At 45.4% G+C, this 21,544-nt stretch overlaps 2 protein-coding genes across 2 annotated transcripts in view; one reads left to right on the top strand and one right to left on the bottom strand.

Moving 5' to 3' along the window:
* The window catches only part of Cdc14 (cell division cycle protein 14), a 65,825-nt gene extending 51,477 nt beyond the window's left edge, over positions 1-14,348 (top strand). Inside the window, exon 12 of the mRNA XM_075673213.1 lies at positions 973-14,348. Coding sequence (XP_075529328.1) covers positions 973-1,012 — 40 coding nt within the window. The 3' untranslated portion in view covers positions 1,013-14,348. The remainder of the gene's footprint in view (positions 1-972) is intronic.
* On the bottom strand, positions 9,514-21,262 carry LOC142559348 (BEN domain-containing protein 5-like). The gene is made up of 9 exons (XM_075670961.1): positions 20,842-21,262; positions 20,643-20,696; positions 20,502-20,525; positions 20,319-20,353; positions 19,758-19,817; positions 19,246-19,283; positions 18,318-18,537; positions 18,001-18,139; positions 9,514-9,631 (listed from the first exon to the last, which is right to left on the bottom strand). Exons 4-9 carry the CDS (start codon positions 20,326-20,328, stop codon positions 9,514-9,516), a joined length of 585 nt encoding a protein of 194 aa, XP_075527076.1. The 5' UTR covers positions 20,329-20,353; positions 20,502-20,525; positions 20,643-20,696; positions 20,842-21,262.
* Positions 21,263-21,544: the final 282 nt, after the last annotated feature.

The raw sequence follows: 21,544 nt of genomic DNA, 5'->3' as shown, positions 1-21,544 counted from the left end.
AAGAGAAGATTGTTCATGGCAAAAGATGGGAGAGGTTAACAAGATTACCACAACACTGTGCAACACTGAGGGATATTTGTTCTGGTTTATAGTCATGGTTAATGACTGCTAGGGCTGGAGGGGATCATTGGAGACTGAAGTTCCTTTTGTGCATGCTATTTTTCTATTTGCAAGTCAGTTCCTGATTGTACTATTACCGTTTACCCTATGGCAAGCCATGCCCTGATCACTTCAGTAGCAGAAGCTATGCCTTCACACGTCTTGGAAGCTTATTGCAATGATCACAGTCTAAATTCTATGTTTACATAGCCAGCATTGTAGTGGTATGTTTCTTGCAGTGACCAAAAAGCAACTGTGCTTTTCACACTATAGCCTACCCCAGGTTCACAGTTCGCAGAGGCAAATTTGAGCTTAAAATAAAGAATTCTTCCTTGGCTAATCCCCACCTGCTGTTTAATCTAATGGAACAAATCTTGAATGTGGATTTTTTTTTTAAAGGATTGTACACAGAGAGTTTACATCTGTTTTGCTCGTAGCTTTCGCCAATCTTCAGTCAATTTTGTTATGTGATTTAGCATGGTAAAATGTTCCAGTTGCAGTCAGGTCTAGTTTTTTTAATACGCTTTTTTTCAGACGTCCTTGTGATCCTAAAAAAGTTAAATCATGTATGGTATGCCGATACAGATAGCCCACAGAGCAAAATTTCAGTTTCTGAACCTGACCAAGTCCGCGGTCAATAGTGAGAAAAATATGGTAGTCATGCTCAATCTTGCATTGCCTCTTGTCCTTGCATTCACCTCCCATTCAAGTATGAAATCAAGGATAAAACCTTTTTGTTTTTTCTGCACCTTTTTGCTTTACTTTTTAGTTTATATAGTCTGATGATGATGAGACTGATGATATAGTTGTGTTCTTTATTATAATATTTAGCTGTAATAGTGCTATTGAACACTGTGCACACCTGTCTTTCAGCATCTCGAGCCGCCAGGCGTCGGGCAGCATGCCCAGGTGACGAGGGGGGCCGGCCCTCCGGAGGGCGGCAGCGGAGGCGCCCCCCGGCCCCCCTAGCAGGCGCTCCCCCCGGAAGAGGCCCAAAAGATGCAACCCCTCCACCCCCAGCCACCGCTGACGAACCCCTCTGGGGCGTGCCGCTAGCACGGCACGCCCGTGTCTGTCCGCCCCCTCCAGGATAGAATCGCTGGTTCTGTCAAATGCGGCGGGATGATAACCAGGCAGTGTTGCTGGCAAGTACTTTCCCCGCTTGTAGACCTCCTCACCAGAGTATAGTGTGCAACACTGCCTGGAGTTGGGAGGTGATGGCGAGGCGTGCCTCTCTAATGATCCAGGCAAGAACCGTCGTTCCTGTGGCAGAATGCGATGGTGACCGGAGGTCATGGAAACGAGCATCCTCGTACACATACCCCATGAAAACCAAGTGCAACATTAGAGCACGATAGCATACTGCCAGTTCCCTGCCACCACCTTTGTGCTAGCTGGCATCTGGTACAGCCGGTACCAGTTCATGTCAGCTCATACCAGCTGAGAAGCTGATACCTAGATACCAGCTGTGCACCAGAGTACCAGCTGTGTACACCGGTGTACCTGGGTGCACCCGTGAGCAAAATTATACAGACCACGGAAGCGCATCGCAAATTGAACCGGACGCGCCTTCTAGCGGTGCGTGGCACCTACTGTTGAGAATCGCGTCAGCGCAGCAGTCGGCGTGCACGTCCCATCATATCTACCGACATGTCGTATAGCTTTCCCTGGTGAGGCTACAGTGCTCGTCGACTTCGCTTTTTCTTTGCTCCGTCACATCTATGCCATTGTTTCAGTGAGTAGCCGCGGCAGAGCTGGCTTGCATGTCCACTGCACATTGGATTTCTTTGAATGTCGCACAGCTAAGAAGCTCCATTGGCGCCTTATGATCACTCGCACCGAATTGCTTGCTCCTTGCAGCGGCGTTATATAATCGGAAATGCCTCCAACCTTTGCTGCCATGATATCAAGAAAGTTGTTGCAATCAATGTAGTTTGTCACTCAAGTGGACTGCGACTGATTATGAATGGTGCCTGTATGTATCACTCAAAAGACTAACAAGATAAAAAAGCCACCATGCAGCTATTGTCTTCTGAAACTGTTCAATGAAGATGTGTGCATTTAATGCGCGGGTAAGTCTCCCTATAGACCACTGCGGGAACATTGCCACAGGCCAAAATATAAGAACAGGGCAGTAACATGCCGCATGCTGCTATAGAGTTTAATTTGCGTCTGCCACTAGAAAGTAGATTACGTTCCACAATTGGCGAAGGAGGCAACTTGAAGATTCGTTTGTCTCTTGAGTATTCTTAGGGTAAGCTGACATGCTAATGTTGCTCTCAGATAATATATTGTCGATACTCTGTCGCACTCCACGTCATGACAAGGTACACCGATTGAAAACCTTGCTTCAGCACACAGGAGCAAATATTGGAAGCGTTTCCGATACTATAGCGCCCCAATAACAAGCAAGATGTTATGCGCGATTCATCAAAAGGCGCGAGAGAAGGCAGCAGGCTGCACGATAACAACAGAATTGCGGCGCGCGGCGGTCACACTAGCCAACTCTGCCGCACCAACTCAGTGAAACAGCGGCGAGGATGTGACAGAGTAGAGCAAGCAGCACCCTTTTGACGTTTAGTAGACGAGCAGCGTAACCTTTCCAGAGAAAGCAATATAACACGCTGGCAGTTATGGTGGGACATGTATGCTCACCGCCGCTTTGGCTTCATTTTCGACTGCAGACGCTGTGCCGTCAGAAGGCACGTCAATGCAGTGGTCCGTATACTTTTGCTCATGGGTGTACCAGCCGTCTAATGTGCCCTAGACGTACAGATAGACTGCTGGAAGAGGTGATAATGGTACCGGTAGTGGTAAAGCAGTAACTGTATGACAACACTCTGTCGCCTGTAGTTTGGAGATGCTAGCATGCCTGCCTGCCCTACTGGGCAGGAATTGCTGGCTCTGGGGCAAGCAAAATGATGATGACGATGACCAGACAGCGTCCTAGCGGGCTCTTCCTGTGCATATCTCACTAGAATTGAGTGTGGCATTGTTGACCAGAGTCGAGACACTGGTGCCGTGATGCTGGTAGATGTTTTGTGAGTCTCTGGACAAAATTTTGTTTGTTCCAGAAACAATTGCTGCAAGCACTGCACGTGTAACTTTAACTTCAGTTGAACTCGAGAAAAAGGGAGTGGTGCACTCTTTAGTAACAGTGCTTGGAGGAGCTCGTTCTGCACCTCTTGCCCTTGTGCCAGTACTTTTAGTCAAGTTGCACCTGGAAGTACGTTTGGCATTTTGTTCTAAAGTGTGCAGTTGTAACATGCTGCAGCAGTTTTAATTCTCACTAAGGGCACTTGCTGCTAATTCATTGGTTGGAAGCTTTGCCAAGCTTTGCCCTATGGCTGGGTGCCCACAGCACAGATTTCTTTTACTTTGAAGTGGGGCGCCAAATCTTGAAATAGAGAGAATGACGCCGTACCTGTGGGTTGTGGCATGTACAGCCTAGTTCACCTGCATTCATTAACCTATCAATGTTCGAAGAGGTCCGGTTCATTGGGTTTTGAGTTTAACACATGCACTTGCTCTTTTGTGGGTTTCATTACATTGCCTTGAGTTGATTTGCGCAATAGTGCAGCACCAGGGCTAAGCCATTTTGCTGGTCTGGTTCCCGTTGAACTGCAGCTGTCCTTTGGCAGAGGCCAAGAACTGGTTGCGTGGTGTGGAGCAACACTGGTGGTTGTACTTGTTTAAAGCTGTGTTGCAGTTGTTTTTATTTGTGTAATGCGAAACATTGACAATGAGATTTTATTTCATAAGGCCGATTGCAATACTGTGAAAGCTGTTGGCTGTGACTCCCACTTGGTGTTGGCTACACTCCGCCTTTTAAGTGCTGTCTCCTCATTGCAAACAAACGTGCTGCTGCTGTGTCACTGATACATAGTGTAGCAATGGCCACGTTCCCATTTGATCACGTTTTGGTGATGTCGCCTTCAGTGCAAGCTCTTTGGCTAAGCCAACGGAAGCAGATGTGCTAAAATGTGTGGGAACTTGCTGCCTGAGCACTGTTGTTGCATTGTGTGCTTCTTGAGCACATAGACAAAATGTCCATTGGCTGTAGTGAAACATTAGGCTGAACACTGCAATGAAAGTCGCGCTGGAAGCCATCAGTCGTAAATATCACCCGAGAAGGTGTGAGACCCTACCAAACAATTTACTGTTGGATGTCACATTGCATTGAGTGACACTTGACGACATGCACTGACATACGAGGGGCAGTCAAAAAGTTTACGGAATGGTGGTTCAGCATGCTAATGTTATGACCTATGGCAATGCTTACCTAATCACCTTCGAAGTATGACCCTTGCATGCACACACACTTGTTCCATCGCTCTCGCCATTGTTGGAAGCAGCGGTAGACGGCTTCTTTCGGAATCTGTGAGAGCTTAGCTGTCGCATTTGCTTTGATGTCCTCCACGGTTTTAAAACGTGTCCACTTGAGGCCCATTTTCAGAGTAGGGAACAGCCAAAAGTGACTTGGAGCGAGATTCCGAGAGCACGGTGGTTGAGGGATGACTGGAATGTTATTCTCGGCGAGGAATTGTTGCATAACAAGTGATGTGTGGCTTGGCGCGTTATTGTGATGCAGACACCACTGGCCTTGCCACTTGTCTCATCGCGTCCTTCGAACTGCATCATGCACCCTTTGCAAATCTTACACGTAGAAATGGCCAGTAACAGACTGTCTAGGCAGTACGAACTCATGGTGCACCAAGCCGTCGATGTCAAAGAATGCACATTACATTATGGGGTTTTACATGCCAAAGCCACAAACTGATTATAAGGCACGCCGTAGTCGGGGACTCCGGAAATTTGGCCCACCTGGGTTTCTTTAACGTGCACCTAAATCTAAGTACACAGGTGTTTTCACATTTTGCCCCCATCGAAGTGCGACCACCGTGGCCGGGATTTGATCCCGCGACCTTGTGCTTAGCAGCCCAACACCATAGCCACTAAGCAACCACGGCAAGTTTTAAAGAATGCAATGAGAATTGCTTTCACTTTGGATCCGACGATGCATGATTATTTTGGTCTGGGAGACGCTGGTGTGTGCCACTCCAGTGACTGCTGTTTCGTTGCCGGGTCGTAGGCGAAAACCCAAGACTAATCATTAGTGACGACCTGTTGGAGCAACGTTGGGTCCTGTGTACTCGTCTCAAACAGCTTGCCAACGATTGTCATGCGACAGTCGTCTGATCTGCGTTTAGCTGCCTCGGAACAAACTTCGCACTGACGTGTCTCATCTTCAAATCATTGCTTAAAATGGTATGAATTGATCCGTGGGAGATACCCACTTCTTGCTTTAACTCCTAGAGTGTCATTCTTTGATCATGGCGAATCAGTTTTTCCACTTTGGCAATCATTTAGTCGTTTCGGGTTGTCGACGGTCTCCCACTGCGTTCGTCGTCCTCTAACGTCTTGTGCCCTTTCTTAAACCATGCAAACCAGTTGCAAACTGTGGTTTTCTTTAGTGCGTTGTCACCGTACACTTGCTGGAGGACCGACAGTGTCTCTAAAGCTGATTTTCCCAATTTGCACATGAACTTCATGATCGCATGCTGCTTAACTGTGACGTTAGGCCGACCGCCCACCAATCACATTCATGAATCCACAACTGCCCACCACTCACGGCCAGTGATGCCTGTCGAGACTTGCTCTGCCTGCGCATGCAAACATGTCTTGCCCCCTCCCCAAGCATGTGCATGCTATCCCATCGCTCGTTCGGTGTCAGCAAAACAATTCTGGAAACATTTTGACTGCTCCTGGTGTAGCAGGCCCGTCTGCCTCTGAACTTATGCGCATCGAATATCATTTGGCGACATTTCTTGACTCAGGATGTGAAGTTTGTTAGCAAACTCGGTCGGTGGTGTTTGGTCACTGCTTAAGGCACGAACGGTAAAACCACACCAGCGTGGCACTGTTGTTTGTGTTACTCAATGCTGCACTGTGACTCCTGCTGGTCAGGTGACTAAACACGCCCAGACTTGCTGTGATAGCTGTAGCTCTGTAGGCAGTGCAGTTCCAGCTAGGCCTGCTCTTTCATGCTCGCTTGGGCAGCCAGTCAGTGAGTGGTTGGTACAGTCAAACCTCGTTATAACGGAAGTCGCACCTGACATGAAAATACTTTCATTATATTCAGCATTTGTTATTAGTGTACATGTTGTCTTTGTCAAAATATAGTCACAATCAGGTCCGGGTGAGAGAAAGGCAAGCATAATGGCTCAGGCAGGCCAGAAAAGATTGTCCAGACTATTTTGATGGCATTCTGTCGGCTTGCCATGCCAATATATTGCATGTGAGCAATGCAGAATTAAAACACGCACTTTGCATCATCGTTAATATGCAGCTGTGCAATCTGGCTGATTACACAGGATTGGCACGTCCGCAAGCCAACTGTGGGACAGCCAAGCCAAGCTGCTGACTAAGTCGCACGTGCACAACCTGCATATGCCATTTCAGTTGCTCTTTCGGATTGTTTAATTTTTGCTTCTAGAATGCATACTTTAAGCTGCAAGCGAACAAATATTTCCTTTGCTATAACCTATACTGTCATGGCTCTTGCATCTTTGGTTTCATCACAGTCAGTAGAAAACTCACTTAAATAAATCATGGCAGAGCAAATTTTGGATTTCCTTTGTGATACTCGATAATTCGTCATATATCTGCATTCGCTATATCGTGATTTTGTTGTATTGGCAAGGCAAAATTAAATTACCTTTGTGTTAGCAAAAATTTTATTTGCTACCAGGCAGCGATAATGTTGCTTCGAATTGCCCTTCAAGGTGTGTCCAGTGCAACGTGTGTTTTAGTTGACACAGCAGCAGTAGCAACAACAGAATCTCACAGGTGATCTTTGAGGAAAGCACTGAGGCCACTGCCAATTTTGCAAAAATGGCATTGCTGTGGCATTTAAACCCACTTATGTATGTGAGGCACAAATGTAGTGTCCACAGGCACGTTCAGGTTTGTCGTTCACAGAAGCCTGGATGTGCCATTCTTCCCGGTTTGTTTTCCTCATTATCCATTGTCAATTATCACCCGTTGTCACTTTTCACCCTCGCCACATCCCGCCCAACCCATTCCCGTCCTTGTAGCAGACAGTGAGAGCTCATGAACTCGATGACACTGTCACTCTAAGCAGACTGAGGGTGCTTCTAGAACCATACTAATCACTGATCCTTGTTGCTGCATGGATGTACCGAAGATAATGTTTCACTCGTCACATTCATTTCATGCTTTGGGGCCGATATACTCAGTCTCACCGTGACTCGGCAAACAGGCAAGGCTGTGGGACCTTCTCACTTCACGTGTGAGAGAGCCGTTAGATTTCATTTTGTTAACAGCCACAAATTCTTGTTTCAGACAGTTTTTGCTATTGCTTCTATTAAGTCAAAGCCCCTTTAGCCCCTTAAAAAAAATGAAGAACTTCAGTGGACGTAGATGTGGCACCACCTTGGGTTCTAGCTTAGAAATACGTACATTGGTGCAAGGGGACGACAAGTGAGTAACATGTTTTTTGAGTGTCTCCATATTTTTGAGTAGCTCTTCATAATTAATAGTGTTTGCCTATGGATGACTGCATGGGTAGGGGCTTCGTTAAGTAGTAAAAGCCTGTTGGTGGTAAGCAGGCAACGTTTTGCTTGGGAAACATGTGCTTCACCAATGACAGAACGGACGACGTAGACGACGCTTCTTGGAGCGGGCGATAGCTCCTACTTTGGTTCAGCCTAGCAGGTGGAGTGATGGGCTACCGGGATCCAATTGCTTGACTGCACCTGAAGCCTTCTTACTTTGCCGAGTTATGATGGGACAGGGTACAGTGTTGGCAACTGTTAACTGCCCACTTTTGCAACATGGGTTACTGAGAGTCCACCTGTCCCCCTGACATTTTTAGATAACTTTGAGAGATTCACTGTTTGGGTCATCTGTATATGCAACCCATGACTCATTTTGTTGTTCCTTCACTGAGACATTGCACATCAGACTAGGGTGCTGCTTGACGCAGGCGCTTGGCATAGCAGGGCCACAATACGATCATTATACCATGCCGTTGCTGTCTGTGCAGCAGGAGACCATGCCTTCTATATCAGTGTGTCTTTCCCTTGCCCCTGTGTGTTGGAAAAGTGATTAATCTCAACCATCATCTGGGACAGTGGCTGAGCTGCAATGGGCCATATCTGCAGGCAGCCCAGAGAGCGTGCTTGTGGGGACTGAATAGCAGGACCCGGCAGAATAGAGGGTTTGGCCAGTTTGCTTCTTTATTTTTCGAAGAGGCCACTAAAATGAAACAGTGAGCGTTCTACACACTGTCCTGACGCTCGTTCGAGGACTGGTTCCTAAAAAAAACGAAACAACAACTACAACAACAACAACAACAACAACAAGCAAACAAAAAAGCAAAGCAAAAGCAAAACAGGATATAAGACACATGACGTGGGTGTCATAGCTCAGGACAGACAGTGGCATGAAATTGTTGGACTAATAATTTGTGTGTCAACTAACAACTGATTAATAGGCCTGTTGCTCATTGGCTTGCTGTCCACTTCTATGTCACGTCTCGTTTCCACTGGTTATGGTGCTTTGCAGTGTTGCAGGCCAGGCCAGTCGTCAACCGTTCTGCATTAGTATCGCAGCTCCACTTTGTACCGATGTTGATTTCTTAAATTAAGCTAGTTTGTCCGTGATGTGTATCATATTTTTCTCTTAGCGGCGGCAGACTTCTTTGCCGGGTTGATGTAGAATTGGAGGCCTTGTGCACTGTAGCTGTTTGTGGCAAATTTCTGCCTCGGGCTGTTGTCCTTGTCTCTTTCTATTTTACTCATTGTCTGTTGTCTCCGTAAGGTGTGTCTTCCTTTGTCTATGTACTGTCTGTGTTGTTTATGCCGAGAACGAAAAAAAGGTGCCCGTGCGGTATAGACTGAGGAAGCCAGTGCTCCCGTAGAAATGGCCAGGGGGTGCTCCTGAATGGGAAGCAGGGGAATTAAGAGACCCATTTCTTGTTAACCACAATTATATGAAACTAACGGACAATAAAACAAAGGGAAACATAGGGCAAATAGCAAGTAATAAGTAGTTTACCTTGCGCTTTCTTTGGTTTTATTGTCTATTGGCTTCATTTGTTTAGGGGGCACTCCTGTGGCCTTTCTGTGAAGGTGGCCATCGTCACATGATGATTATGATAATGATTATGATAATGATTATAATAATAATCATGCGACACACTCCTACTGCAGCACGGGGAGAAAGAATTGGGGAAATATGACGGGCTCGTCAAGTTGAGCCGCCGAAGTAGTTAACAGCCACTGAAGCTAATTGGAACATAGTGGCATTATTTTCTTTGTTGGTGGAAAAGATTAGTACATTGCTTTTGTTTACATCAGATTAAAGAAGAAGCAAAATAAAAGGCAACGCTTAGCTCTTGAAGACAGATCGTGCAATCTCCACCTGTCGTGTGCGGTGCCTTGGCTTCTGTGACTTGAGGCCGTATTCACGAATGTGCTTCAACTTGGTGCTTGACTCTGCAATGACTCTGCATAGGGCAGCACAACCCATGAATTGAAGCGGTCACTGTGCCTTAGTAACACCTCTCACTTATTCTTGAACTATAGTTTTGTGATAGCACTCTTTAGCATTTACTCAAAGGCACAGGATTGGAGGGGTGTTTCTTAAGCGACTCCTCATCACGGGAATCACCGAGGAGTGTTGTCGAAGCTCGGTGACTGCTTCGGTTGATAGGCAGTGCTTCCATGCGCTCGGCAGAGTCGAGGAAGAGCGTTGAGTTGAGGTAAGTTCGTGAATGCAGGGGTTAGCTTCTCTAGTGGTAGCACTTTTGTAGTGACCTGCTGCAATCTTGATGCTGCCTTAAAAGATGCCTCGATGACCGTTGTTGTTAAGATTACGCCAAAGTGATGTGCAGCAACTCCAATTTATGCACCTCTCCTAACATTGTTACCCACTTCCACCGGATGGATGTTTTGGATTCCATTGCTGTAGCACGCACTGCCTTGGAACTCCTGGTGTAATCTGTGGTTATTTGTTTAACAGCATTGTGAACTACTCCGTTTGAAACATTGCGAGGCTCTTACCTGAAAGCGTGAATTCTGCATCGTTTACCAATCTTTGGGAGGCGATGCACTGTCCATTGTCAGTGCAGAGTGTGCAGTGGCGCCGCGTTGTGGGCAGGCTGTGAACTCGACCTCGGTGATTGGTGACGGCGATGTCATCCCATGAGGGGTCATATTGAGAGGCCTAGAGTAAGAGGAGGGTGGCACGGCACCTCTCCTTCATTTCAGGTTTCGAGCATGACCAGAGTAAATGCATTAACTAGGTGTTTCAGAACTGACACAGTTAATTTCTTTCGGCAAAGTGCTACGAGCGCCTGACAGGCATGACACCGCACCTGTGAACGATTCCGTGCACCATATGTTTTTTCTTTTCTTTTTGAGTTGGAGGCATAGGAGCAGTCTTGTAGAAGTTCACATCGGTCATCAAACAAACAGAACAACAACAAACAGGGTTTACTCACTAGATTCACTCAGCACTCACATGCACCTTGCAACTACTTTTCTTTTTTTAATTCTTCCCCATCTTATCTTCATTTTTCTCGGGCCTCATTGTAAATTTTTATACATTTGTCACCTTGTTGACACATTGCCGCCAGCCAGCGATGGAATTCGTCCAAGTGCCGGGGCAAGTTGCGGCTAGCGCTGCCGAAGCAAGCTTTCCGTTAACCCCAACGGTCACAGCAGAATCCAGAAACAGAACATATCTGTAGCCTCAGGTCACAAAAATCATTGAAGCGTGTTTTCCAAAGGCAGACAGGGTTCCCTCGATTCACACATTGCGTCCCGTTCACTCTGTCCATTGGCTTTGCTCATGTTTTTCGCAAGACACAAGTCGAGTCGTGTACCTTTTCTCTGCTCTTTTTCTTGTCTCGGGCTTTTTTCATAATGTTGCTAATTGTGGTTTGGGTTCTTCAGTGAGGGGAGTAGCGTGCCACTTTCTGTGGTCTTTCGGTCTTTCGATGGTGGCAGCCTTTCTCATAAAGCTATCTGTGGCTCCATTTACGCGAGGCCTGAAATGTTATTGCGGCAACTAATGTAAAAAAAAGGCCATCTTTTATTACAACTAATACTCGCTTTCCTATGTCTCTCTGGTAGGAGCACTGAAGTGCATCTGTGGGACTCTCCATAGGTGAATGTTGCTGTGGCTATATAGTTGTGTATAAAATTAATTAGAGGGAGCTGTGATGCTGGGATCGTGCAGCTACCACGGGAATTGTGGCCATGCACGTATTTGTTTAATGTTTGTGTCTGTGGCTTCAGACGTTCTTGTTGCATTATTTACCAGGCTTCATCTCTCTGAATTTCTAAGCAAAGTGCCTGCAGGCAATAGTTTCCCATGCACACGAATTATCGCTGCAAATCATTGCGTTTATAGTGCAATATTTGTGTCTGAAATTATCAATTTGCAATGTGAAAAGCTGTTTGAAGCTAGAAGTACAAAATTTAGGTGAATCTGTGCGCTAACCAAACCGCTGGTCTTGCAGCTCCCATTCACAGTTGCACCTGAGTTTCCTGTTATGACTTTTGTAGAAAACTCTTATGACTTTGGCCAAAGTTCTTCAGCAGAAGATAAAACGTGTCATCCACCCAACGGTTGCACGAAGCTGTTTTGTTGTCATTATTGAGACAAGCCACTTCTGCAGACGCTGCCAGGCCACCAAAAGATGCCGCTGCTGTCACGAGAGTGCTTTGGTTTGAGTATATTGGATGGTGCCACGGAATTTGGCATTAACCATACACTTGCTATGCGGAGAGCTCTACTAAAAGTCTCACCGAGGACTTATGTACAGCATGGCTGTAGCCATTTTGCATGTGTCTATGCAAGCAGCCAGAACAGCATAGTACTGCAACTGTCTAATGAGAGAGAAATAGTTTGTGGGAATCCAAACAAGACAGGAAGCTCACTGTAAGAGGAAGACTCGACGTGGTGAACAGTGGCCAAACAAAGGAGTTCTCTGGTTGGGGCCAACATTTCAACAAAGGAACTTGTATTCATGAGAACAGCGGAAAGTAACATAACACACGACACAAAGACTCGCGCAGGTACTGCATCTTTTGAATTCTGCATTGTGGTATTTCATGCTGCTTAGTATGGATACGGGCTGAGAATGTGTCCTTCTTTGAGGGCCCGTGGGCCATGTCAGTGTTAATGTGGAAAGGGTGGCATCTCATGTAAATCTGTGATCTACGAGGGTTGCATCAGGCCTTGCTTGCACATGCGATGGCTGGCTTGGAGTGTCCTTTTTCTGTTATTTTTCTTCCATTGTAACTTAAACTGTTCACACTGTGACTAGCCAACCCATCGCAATGGAGGGCTGCATTTGGCTTCGCGACAGAAGACCGTTTCTTCCAGTGTGGCCACATTCTCAGTCTTGCACCATTAGTGTGAGGGGCCAACTTGCCGAGCCATCTCATAAATTTCTTTAATGATGAAGCAAAAAGATGGGTAATCAGTTACGAGCATGTTTGGTAGTGACCTTGTGTTTCTTCTTCCGTGATGCATCATATTTGGGAAGCCGGTGACAGAAATAAGGGAGTGCCCATGCTGAGATTAGAGTGTTTTGTCCTCTTCTGGTTTGCTCATATATAAAGTGTCTGCATTCTTTTTGAGTTTTTGTATTTTTGCTTTTTCAAAGTGCTCCGGTGCAGATTTTGATGCGAGATTAAGACGCCCAGACACTGACTGAGGGGTTGGTGCTTTGAGTGTCCTGCCGGTGAAGCTCTGAGGGTCTTTTAGAGCAATCTGTTCCTTAGATTTTTTTCCGTGTTCTTCCTAGATGTACCTAATGGAAGGTCAGCGAACGAACTCGCAGTACTCTGCCGAGGTCTGATTTAGCGAGCATCAGGGTGCTGTGCTGGAGGTTATTTGTACGAAATGTTGCTGCAAAATAGGTTCATAAAGTGAGTGTTCGTGGGCAAACTTTTTGCGACAGGGCTCTGTTCTTGTTCATCCCCTCTTGCCAGTGGTTTCTTTGTATGAATTGATAGCCTTATTTCTTTGTTTGTGGTGACTACACTGTAACATGCTTGCTATCGTAGACTGCAGGAGGACTGAGCCAGAGCACTGGCAGTGCCAGTGATCCTGAAAATGGATGGCAGTTTAATGTGCTGCAATGAAAATGCACCCATATTGTTCTTTTTCTTTTTTGGTATAGCAATTCTGTTACAGGTGGCTACTGGTATCCACACTGTACCATTTTTTTTAATGCCTACGACACACAAGGCCTGTCATGTAAACCATGTGTTTAGGCAAAGAACACTTTTGTGGTCTTTGCGGAAATTTGAAGGTCCGTTAAATTTATCTGCACTGTATCTGTGTTTTATTTATATGCCTGACAGATGTCCATGGTGACAGCCTTCATCTAAAAAGGTGTACCTCAACTCATAACAACACTAATTATTTAGAGGTACACGCTGGGTTCCTTTAACCTTGATTGTATGTTCTTATCCAGTTTCTAAGGTTTAACTCAGCAACCAAAGCAAATGGCATGGGATTCTTGGAATCTAAGTGCACTTTATCAAGCAACCCAGCAGAAGCCACCGATGTGCTTGTGCGAGCGTAAAGGCTCATCAGATATTGTGCGAACTTGTAGAAAAGCAACTTTGATATTGGAACTCTGTCCTGTTTGGCATGCATAATGAGGAGCAGTAGAAACTGGATGGGAACTTATGTGGTGTGTCATTGAAAGTGTGCACGCACATGAATGGACAATGATTATGTCCGTCGCTGGGCAACAACACGTATTTGTCAGTGCAGCACTCGTCAGTGTGTGGAAACCATATGTGACGTGTTGCCCGTGGGCTGGTGTGGGTTACGCGACTTTTGTGGGTGCTGTAAAGAAACTGAATGTTGTTTTCCATCAGAGGGCCGCTAGTTTAAGCGACCTCTGTGCATCCTCGACTGTGGTCTCTGCCCTTGTTCCCTTCGTTGTGTGCCAAGCTACTTACTCATCATTAGCAGCTGGGCAGCTTCTCTTCGTGGCCGTGTGGTTTAAGTGTTTTCTTCTTCTTGTTCTTGCTACGTATAAATATGCGTGTACGTATACGTGTACAATGTTTGTATGAAGGCATCGTCTTGTAATATTGTGCATACAGGAGTTGAGCGAGAGAAAGTGTACTATTTTAGATTTCCGAGTCTTAGAAACTATAGTGGTGTAATAAATTTTAGTTTTTTAAATAACACTATCGTGGGGGTCTTGTCTTTATTTGTGGTCCTGGCGTGCCTTGGGCCTGGCAGGTCTCGCTCACTGATGTGTATCGGCACTCTCTCGGCATCAAGGTACAGCACAAGGTGCCATTATTTCACCTGTATAAAAATATGAGTGCATCATAGAATAAACACCTTTCTGTTCAGTACTGCTCATGTCTGCTTGAAGAGCATGAGGTGGATAATGTAGTGCATCATATGCCGCAAATCCCCAGCCGTAAATTAGCACATCAGACTGACTTTTTATTCACTTCAAGGAGCAGCGGCCATTGAGGTCGGAAAAGCATATGGCATGGCAAGCCCTTCAGTTTATCACAGCACAATTTTCATGAAAGCATTTTGCAACTGATGTGAACAGGAAGCTAAGGCAGTAGATGTCTCACAGTGCCTGTACTACTTGGCTTAGTGTTAAAGGAGTGTAGACACCAACTTTAGAAGCTAAATTTAGTATAGCATATGCCATGCATGCATACAAGGAGCACTTTCACAGAGTATGACTGACAGCAAATGACTAAAAGATGATTTTAATTTTAACCTTAAGAAATGAAATTGTACGAGACTCCCTTCTCCAGACTCATTGTGATAGCTGTCACAAAAACATTCTTAAAGGGCCCCTGAAACAGTTTGGACAAATCTTTTAGACGCGTAGGGTACAGCTAAAGTTAATCATTCGCACCAAAATTTGTGTGAGACGTCTCATATTAAGGGAGCTACGGATCATAACAAGTTACCCTCCTCCATAGTCACGCATTTTCTCCTCAACTCGTTCACTGAGTGACGAGGGCTAAGCTCCGCCTTCACTTGCTCTGCGTCATGATGGCACATCGTGTTGTCGACTTCTGGTTCTCTAGGAGCAAGCGCGCGAAGCCTCTCCAAACTCTCCGCCAGCTGCTTGGCAGTCAACTCCAAGCGAGAGCTATCGAAGCAGCATGCGTTGCGAGCATTCTGTTGCAGCGCCGAACGTGTCTGGTATTCTGGTTGCCACAGGCTAGCTGAGTAGCTGGGTGATGAAGAAACTTTAATGTAGACGTACGTGAGCTGCCTGATCGGTCTCCACGGACCAGCCACCCGTTGGCGCAGAGCTTAACCAGCCAAACGAAGAGCTAATATTGCTCTAACCAAGCGTAAAACATTTTAAACATTTACAAAAACAATGTGTTAACGATTACACTACTGTGAAAAATTTACACCAGCAGCAAAGAAGAATACATTTTGTTACTGTTACTGTGTATGGTTGAGCTCTGTGCCACAAGGCTGCACCGTCCAGACCATTCACATTTGAGAGTCTGCTCATCCCGTTAAACGGCACAGTCAAGCGACCAGACCCTGTCCCCTTGCGCTTGCATTTGCCCTAATACCGGACTCGCAAAACGCTATTGTGTTAGTGATCTTCTGGTGTAAAGTGACGGCCGCAAACGCGCAAATCCTGGCGCCGACCAGATTACGGCAGTCCGATGCGCAGCAGCCAGTTCGCTCGTCTGCTGCCTTGCAGAGGGACACGATGTTGCAGCTTGACATATTGCCAGTCGCTACGTTTGCAGTCCACAAGGCAACAAAGTCGAATCATAGTGCTCACGAAAGGACTGAGACCGACTCTGACCGCGGAGCGCTCGTCAAAATGGAGTTCAAGCAGACGACACTTGCTGCTTGTGTGAAGTGCTTAAGTGTAGTGAGAAATTGTTCTTGTGCATTCTCTTTCTGTTACTTTCTTTTTATAGAAACGAATTAACTCACATTCCAACTGTTAGGAACATAATTTGTTCGCCATAAAGGTGGAAAAATTGTCGATGACACGCCCTGGGCAGCCAATCTAATAGCTCGCCCTAGTGACGTCATATGGGTGATTTACGTCATATGGGTAGGGGCAGCTGAAAATTCCGCCGAGCAGTGTGCTGCAATCTACAGCGATGTAGATTTTTAAAACCTTGTAATAAATTACACGCTTTACTCGGAGTGCTTAGATGTGTCAATTAATGATCAGAAGGACCTACTCTAACGACTCAGTACGTTTGTGGAAAATCGTTTTAGGGTCCCTTTAAGAGCAAAACAGTGTGACATTTTCGCAACTACTGCACATGCATTTGCCGAAACACATCCAGGGTATGCTAGTGCGCATGTCTCTGGCGTAACTCGAGCGGAGGATGGATGAGTCCGTTATCGTCATCACTTTCGTAGTACACATGAATGCTATGAAAGCGGGTACTTCTGATTTACGTCACTCAATTGTTATCCACCCCTGCTGGTGGGATTCTTGAAATCTAGAATTGTGTGATGGAAACCGTGCGATATTAAACTGCTGGGGACATGATTGTGCATATGCCAGTCACTGTTATGGAAGTCTATATGTAGCTGTGTATTGCGGCCCCAAGAGAAAGAAAGTCGTCATCCGAAAATTTTTCTGCCGTCCTTTAAATTAGCTCGTTGAGCACTTCCGTATATAACTGAACATCAATACAACACGGATACTGCAAATTATTGCATATAATGAAGTAAATTTTAAGTGTATCTCGACGTTATGAAAGTATGCTTATGACGAATATCGGATATAACGAAGATATATTTGTGTTCTATGCAGTTTTGTTGTAAGAAGGCTCGAATGTACACTTCAACAGTGTCGACATTTCAAGCATAAAATACCTTCCTGTGAGAGCAGCCAAATGAATTGACAATGCAGCCGGAGGAAACAAAGGGGAAATAACTTTACAAAAAAAATTAATGCATAAATGGCAATTGCATCTGCAATAAGCTTCATATTGTCTCTAAAGGAGAACAGAACTAAAAGGAAGATAACTCATAACCTCTGCATGCTGAGTACAGATGTTCTGGTGGAGTACGGAGATGCAGCCACCACCCAAGCTACCAACTAAGTTAAACTGGTGGCTGCCCATCTATCCCCTTATGTATTTGTGTACATGCAGTAACCCCTTCCGTGCCTTGGACTAGCTGGGCTCGTCCTCGCATTTGTAGTCAACACAGCTAAGGACGAGCTCTGCTTGTCGATGGTACTTTTCATTTTCTAACAATGCAATGGATGCGCTGGTTTCGTCTTAATACTTTGTTGAGCTTCTAGTAGCTGGCAGCACACAATCCGGGGGGCAATGCAAGCAAGAGCGAGTTTATATTGGGAGCAATAAGTTTTGTTCAGTCTGCGCCCAGTGTTGCCAGATGTCCCCATGATGTCCGGCTCCCTAACGGCGCAGCTACGTGCCACTAAAGCCTAGGCTCTACATCTTATATGCCTCGCGCGAGAGCGGTCATCCTTGCTGCAGACTAAAAGGACGCCCAGGTGAAAATATCCCAAGTGGTCCCACTTGATTCCCAACTGGTCCCCATTCAACTGGCTTATGGTGACATTCCCAATTGGTTGTGGTCCCAGCTGGAACCAGTTCAGCTGGGATCACTTGGTATTGGTACCAGCCCCCACTGGGACCAGCTGGAACCAGTTCAGCTGGGACCAGTTGGTAGTGGTCCCAGCCCCCACTGGGACCAGCTGGAACCTGTGGGCACTATTATTGGCAGCAGCCCCATACATTCAAGGTGCCCATTGGCACACTTGCATTCAGAGCTGCTGCTAAACAAGGGCAATTAGGCCAATTCATTGATAAAGTTCATTTATTGACATCCTACAGATCGAGCTTTTCTTTGGATTGCGCCAGTCGCTTGTGCGATTTTCTCACATCTTGAATTTTTTCGGACAGTAGTTTTGTTATTGAGGCCACAGTTGCAGTGGCGTCACCTTTCAGCTGGCCCCAGTAGCGGACTGCGGCTGCAAAACAAAAAAAAAAAAAAGGCACAGCGGTGCATAAGATTCAATAATGTTAGCAAAATGTCAAGGAAACGAAGAATCTTATAGACAAAGCCAAAATCTAGACACATAATATGCCATTACAGACATTTCAAGGTTACAGGAATCTATATATAAAAAGCAAATATTTCCATTATACCTGTCACAATGTTCACTTTTTTAAGGGTAAGTGGCTGCTTTGGCAGCTCCCCAGCTGCTCTTTGCTTGGGTGCAGCTATGCCACTCACGCTCCTGTTGACAAGGCCATCTGTGCCCCATATCGCTTGAGCTGTATCCTTGCATACAAGCGTTGGTTTTTTGTTGTTCGAAATTTTTGCTGCTTGGGTTGCAGAAACGATCACGCCTTCTGCCAGATGAAACTGAAAGGAACAAGAAACATCCATACTCATATTATTAGAAAAGAAGTATCTCCCTAAATGAATTGTGCAACCAGCTGTCTTATCTAAATTTCTCCAGTTATGTAATTTTTGGAGCACTGAGAGAACAGAAATAAAAATTCTGAAAGGAAGGATGTGAAATGCATCTGGGTTGTATGTGCTTTCATTGACTGAAAAAGGAAAGCAGGGTTTGCTCATAAGAAATTATGTTCTTCAACATGCCCACCAACCTTCAGTTTCAGTGACTAAAAAACTAATTATGGAGCTTTACATTCCAAAACCACAATTTAGTGGGGGACTACGGAATAATTTGGACCACCTGGGGTTCTTGTAACGTGCGCCTAAATCTAAGTACATGGGTGTTTTCGCACTTTGCCCCCACTGAAATGCGGCTGCCATGGCCGGGATTCGATCCCACAACCTCGTGCTTGGCAGCCCAACACCATAGCCACTAAGCAACGGCGGTGGGTCGTTTCAGTGACTGAAACATCGGGGAATAAACTTCAATATAATGATAAGTAAAATGAAAACTACTGCCATACAAAATCGGTGAATACGGTTTAGGCAGCATCCATTTCCCCCATCTCGTTAGGACAGTGACAACCTTATGGGCTGTTTGAAAGGCTAGCATGCCAATATTACCTTTTGAAGCACAAAACATGAAAAGGAATAGTGTGCAGTAGTACTCACTGATCCATCAGGGAGATGTACGAAGTCTTTCTCAGGCACTAGATAAGAATAAAAACAATGCAATATTTGCGACTCCTTTAACGCCACTATGTGTGCAAATAAGTGCTTTAAAACAAGCTTAGCATTGAAATAATGCTATCTAGACACAATTACATTACATTCGACACAAGTAAATAGCATAGCTGCTATAAGAAACAAGCTGAGCTATACAACATTCAGGGAGCAGAGAAAAAAATTCTGGCAATTACTTCGGCATAAAAAACGAAACATTTGATCAGTTGCTTTATGAATGGTGGTATGGGTGGCTTAAGGCATTTAAATTTATTTGTTAGATACAAAGTGCACGTGAGCACTCAGGTAAGAGTAAAGCAAATGTACTTGTCACACAGCAAATAGCGGCAGAAGCAGGATTAAATGAGCCTGATGGAGTTCGCTAGCACAGTCTACAGCATACAAATATTTTCGCATTCACGAAAGCATTGTTCAGAGAGTATGGGAATAAAAGAACATACTTGGTATGCCAGGTGTGTCGCCCCCCTGGGCATTGTCGTTAGGAAAACGCCAGTCATCATCTGTAATCCCAGAGTGCATGCTAGTTAATTGAAAATCACACTATTAAACTTATGCATTCAAAAATATTTAAAATTGCAGGGTTTAATAGAGAGTTTTAGATTAGGGGGACGCAAGTGTCGGAGCTTCATAACTGTGGAATGGATCATGAGGGATGCTGTAGTAGTGGAGGGCTCTGGATTAACTTTGGTCACATGGCCGTTATTTAATGTGTACCCGAAGCACGGTACACGAGCATTTTTACTGTCCGAATTGGAATGCGACCACTATTGCCACGAGTCGAAGTTGTGAACTTGTACCCAGCAGCAGAATTCCATATCCACTGAGCCTCTGCAACAGATAATGTGTTCATATGCTCTCTACCTTTCTTCAGAATCATTTTTCAAAGGCTTCTGGCTCAATAGTGCCCTTATGACACAGGCACTTATCTCTGCAAATGGTTTACTGAAAATTCATTTGCCTAAAAATGCTTTTAGCTGAATGTAAGAGGTGAAAGCACTTACCTTCTGTCATTGGACTTTGTCCTAGTGATCTGCTTCTGCAGAAAAAGCATCAAATTATTGTGGTTAGATATTAGAACTTTAGGTCATTATAAAAAGTTTATCTTCCCAGTAATTAAGGCTATAATCACACAAAGAGAAGCAAAAAAATCTTTTCTGCCAAACCACAGCTCTCCATGTACTAACCTTGCCTGGCGAAAATGGCTTGTTCTGAAATGAAGTGCAGTAAAACACTTAGTAAAGCACTAAAGAAAACAGAGTTGCTTAGAAATAATACAAGTGACCCAGAAATGGTCCCAGAAGTATAGAAGAAATGAAATAGCTCACCCATCCTTCCATGGCCTTTGTCATTATGCTCTTGCTTGGCATGAATGCCTTCCACTATAAGACAGGTTTAAATATTAGCATAACACGTAACACGCAGTTAATCATTAAAACTACTAAAACAAGTCACCAATAAGGCGTGTATCTGATAAGGAATGTAGGCTTTAGCCTTTCAACTTGAATGCTAGATGGAAGAACTTACCTTCCAATGGAAGGCAAGTTCTTCCTATGGTTCTTGCTATATGGTCCTGTCTCTGAAGAGAAGCCTCGATCGTCACTAGGCCGGAAGAAAACGACGCTGTGAGATGCTTCGTAATAATTCTTGCGGTCTTGTCACATTTTTGCAGAAAACGGATCCTGTGACAAAGACGTCCAGACAAGCTCTTGAGCGTGTAGTTATGGCCCGCAACGATGGTAAAATGGCGGCCGTGAAGACAACAGCTACGCACTCCTGCTCACAGATATTGGGGTTCTTCTCGGCGTCCGTGATTACGTGGCTTGCGGCCAGTGTTGACCGGGGGCACGCTGACGGCATTAGGCGAGGCGGGAAACATATCCTTTGCAGGAGGATGACGACGGCTTGAGGGCGGCAGCGAAGAAACGCTGAGAAAAAAGAAGCGGGCGAACGGCCGTAAACAAGGTAAAACGGCGTAAAACGACAAGGTCGTGCTTCGCAATATTGCTTCCGAGTTCCCTTGGTCTGCGTGGTTACGCACTGCTATCATGTCAAAGAGCGTAGGACAAAATTGCTCAGTCAGGCCACTGCTAACTAGAATCTATGTTGTGGCTGCTGCTGCCGGAGGCCATAAAGTAATGCGGAGGCTCTAAGCGTAGTCTAAGCTTCTAAGCACTGCCTCTAGCGGTTGTGAAACGACCACGGCCTCACAGGACGGCACTATCAGCGC

This window comes from Dermacentor variabilis, chromosome 10 (assembly GCF_050947875.1).
Source record: "Dermacentor variabilis isolate Ectoservices chromosome 10, ASM5094787v1, whole genome shotgun sequence".
Taxonomy (NCBI): Eukaryota; Metazoa; Arthropoda; class Arachnida; order Ixodida; family Ixodidae; genus Dermacentor; species Dermacentor variabilis.
Note: the sequence above shows the minus strand (reverse complement) of the source record. Positions and strands in the feature narration are given on the sequence as shown.

Coding starts and splice junctions, on each gene's coding strand:
- LOC142559348 (XM_075670961.1), bottom strand. Junction 18,538..19,245: donor TACATCTCCCTGATGGATCA/GTGAGTACTACT, acceptor TGTTCCTTTCAG/TTTCATCTGGCAGAAGGCGT. Junction 9,632..18,000: donor TCCAAAGAAAAGCTCGATCT/GTAGGATGTCAA, acceptor TGCCCTATGCAG/AGTCATTGCAGAGTCAAGCA.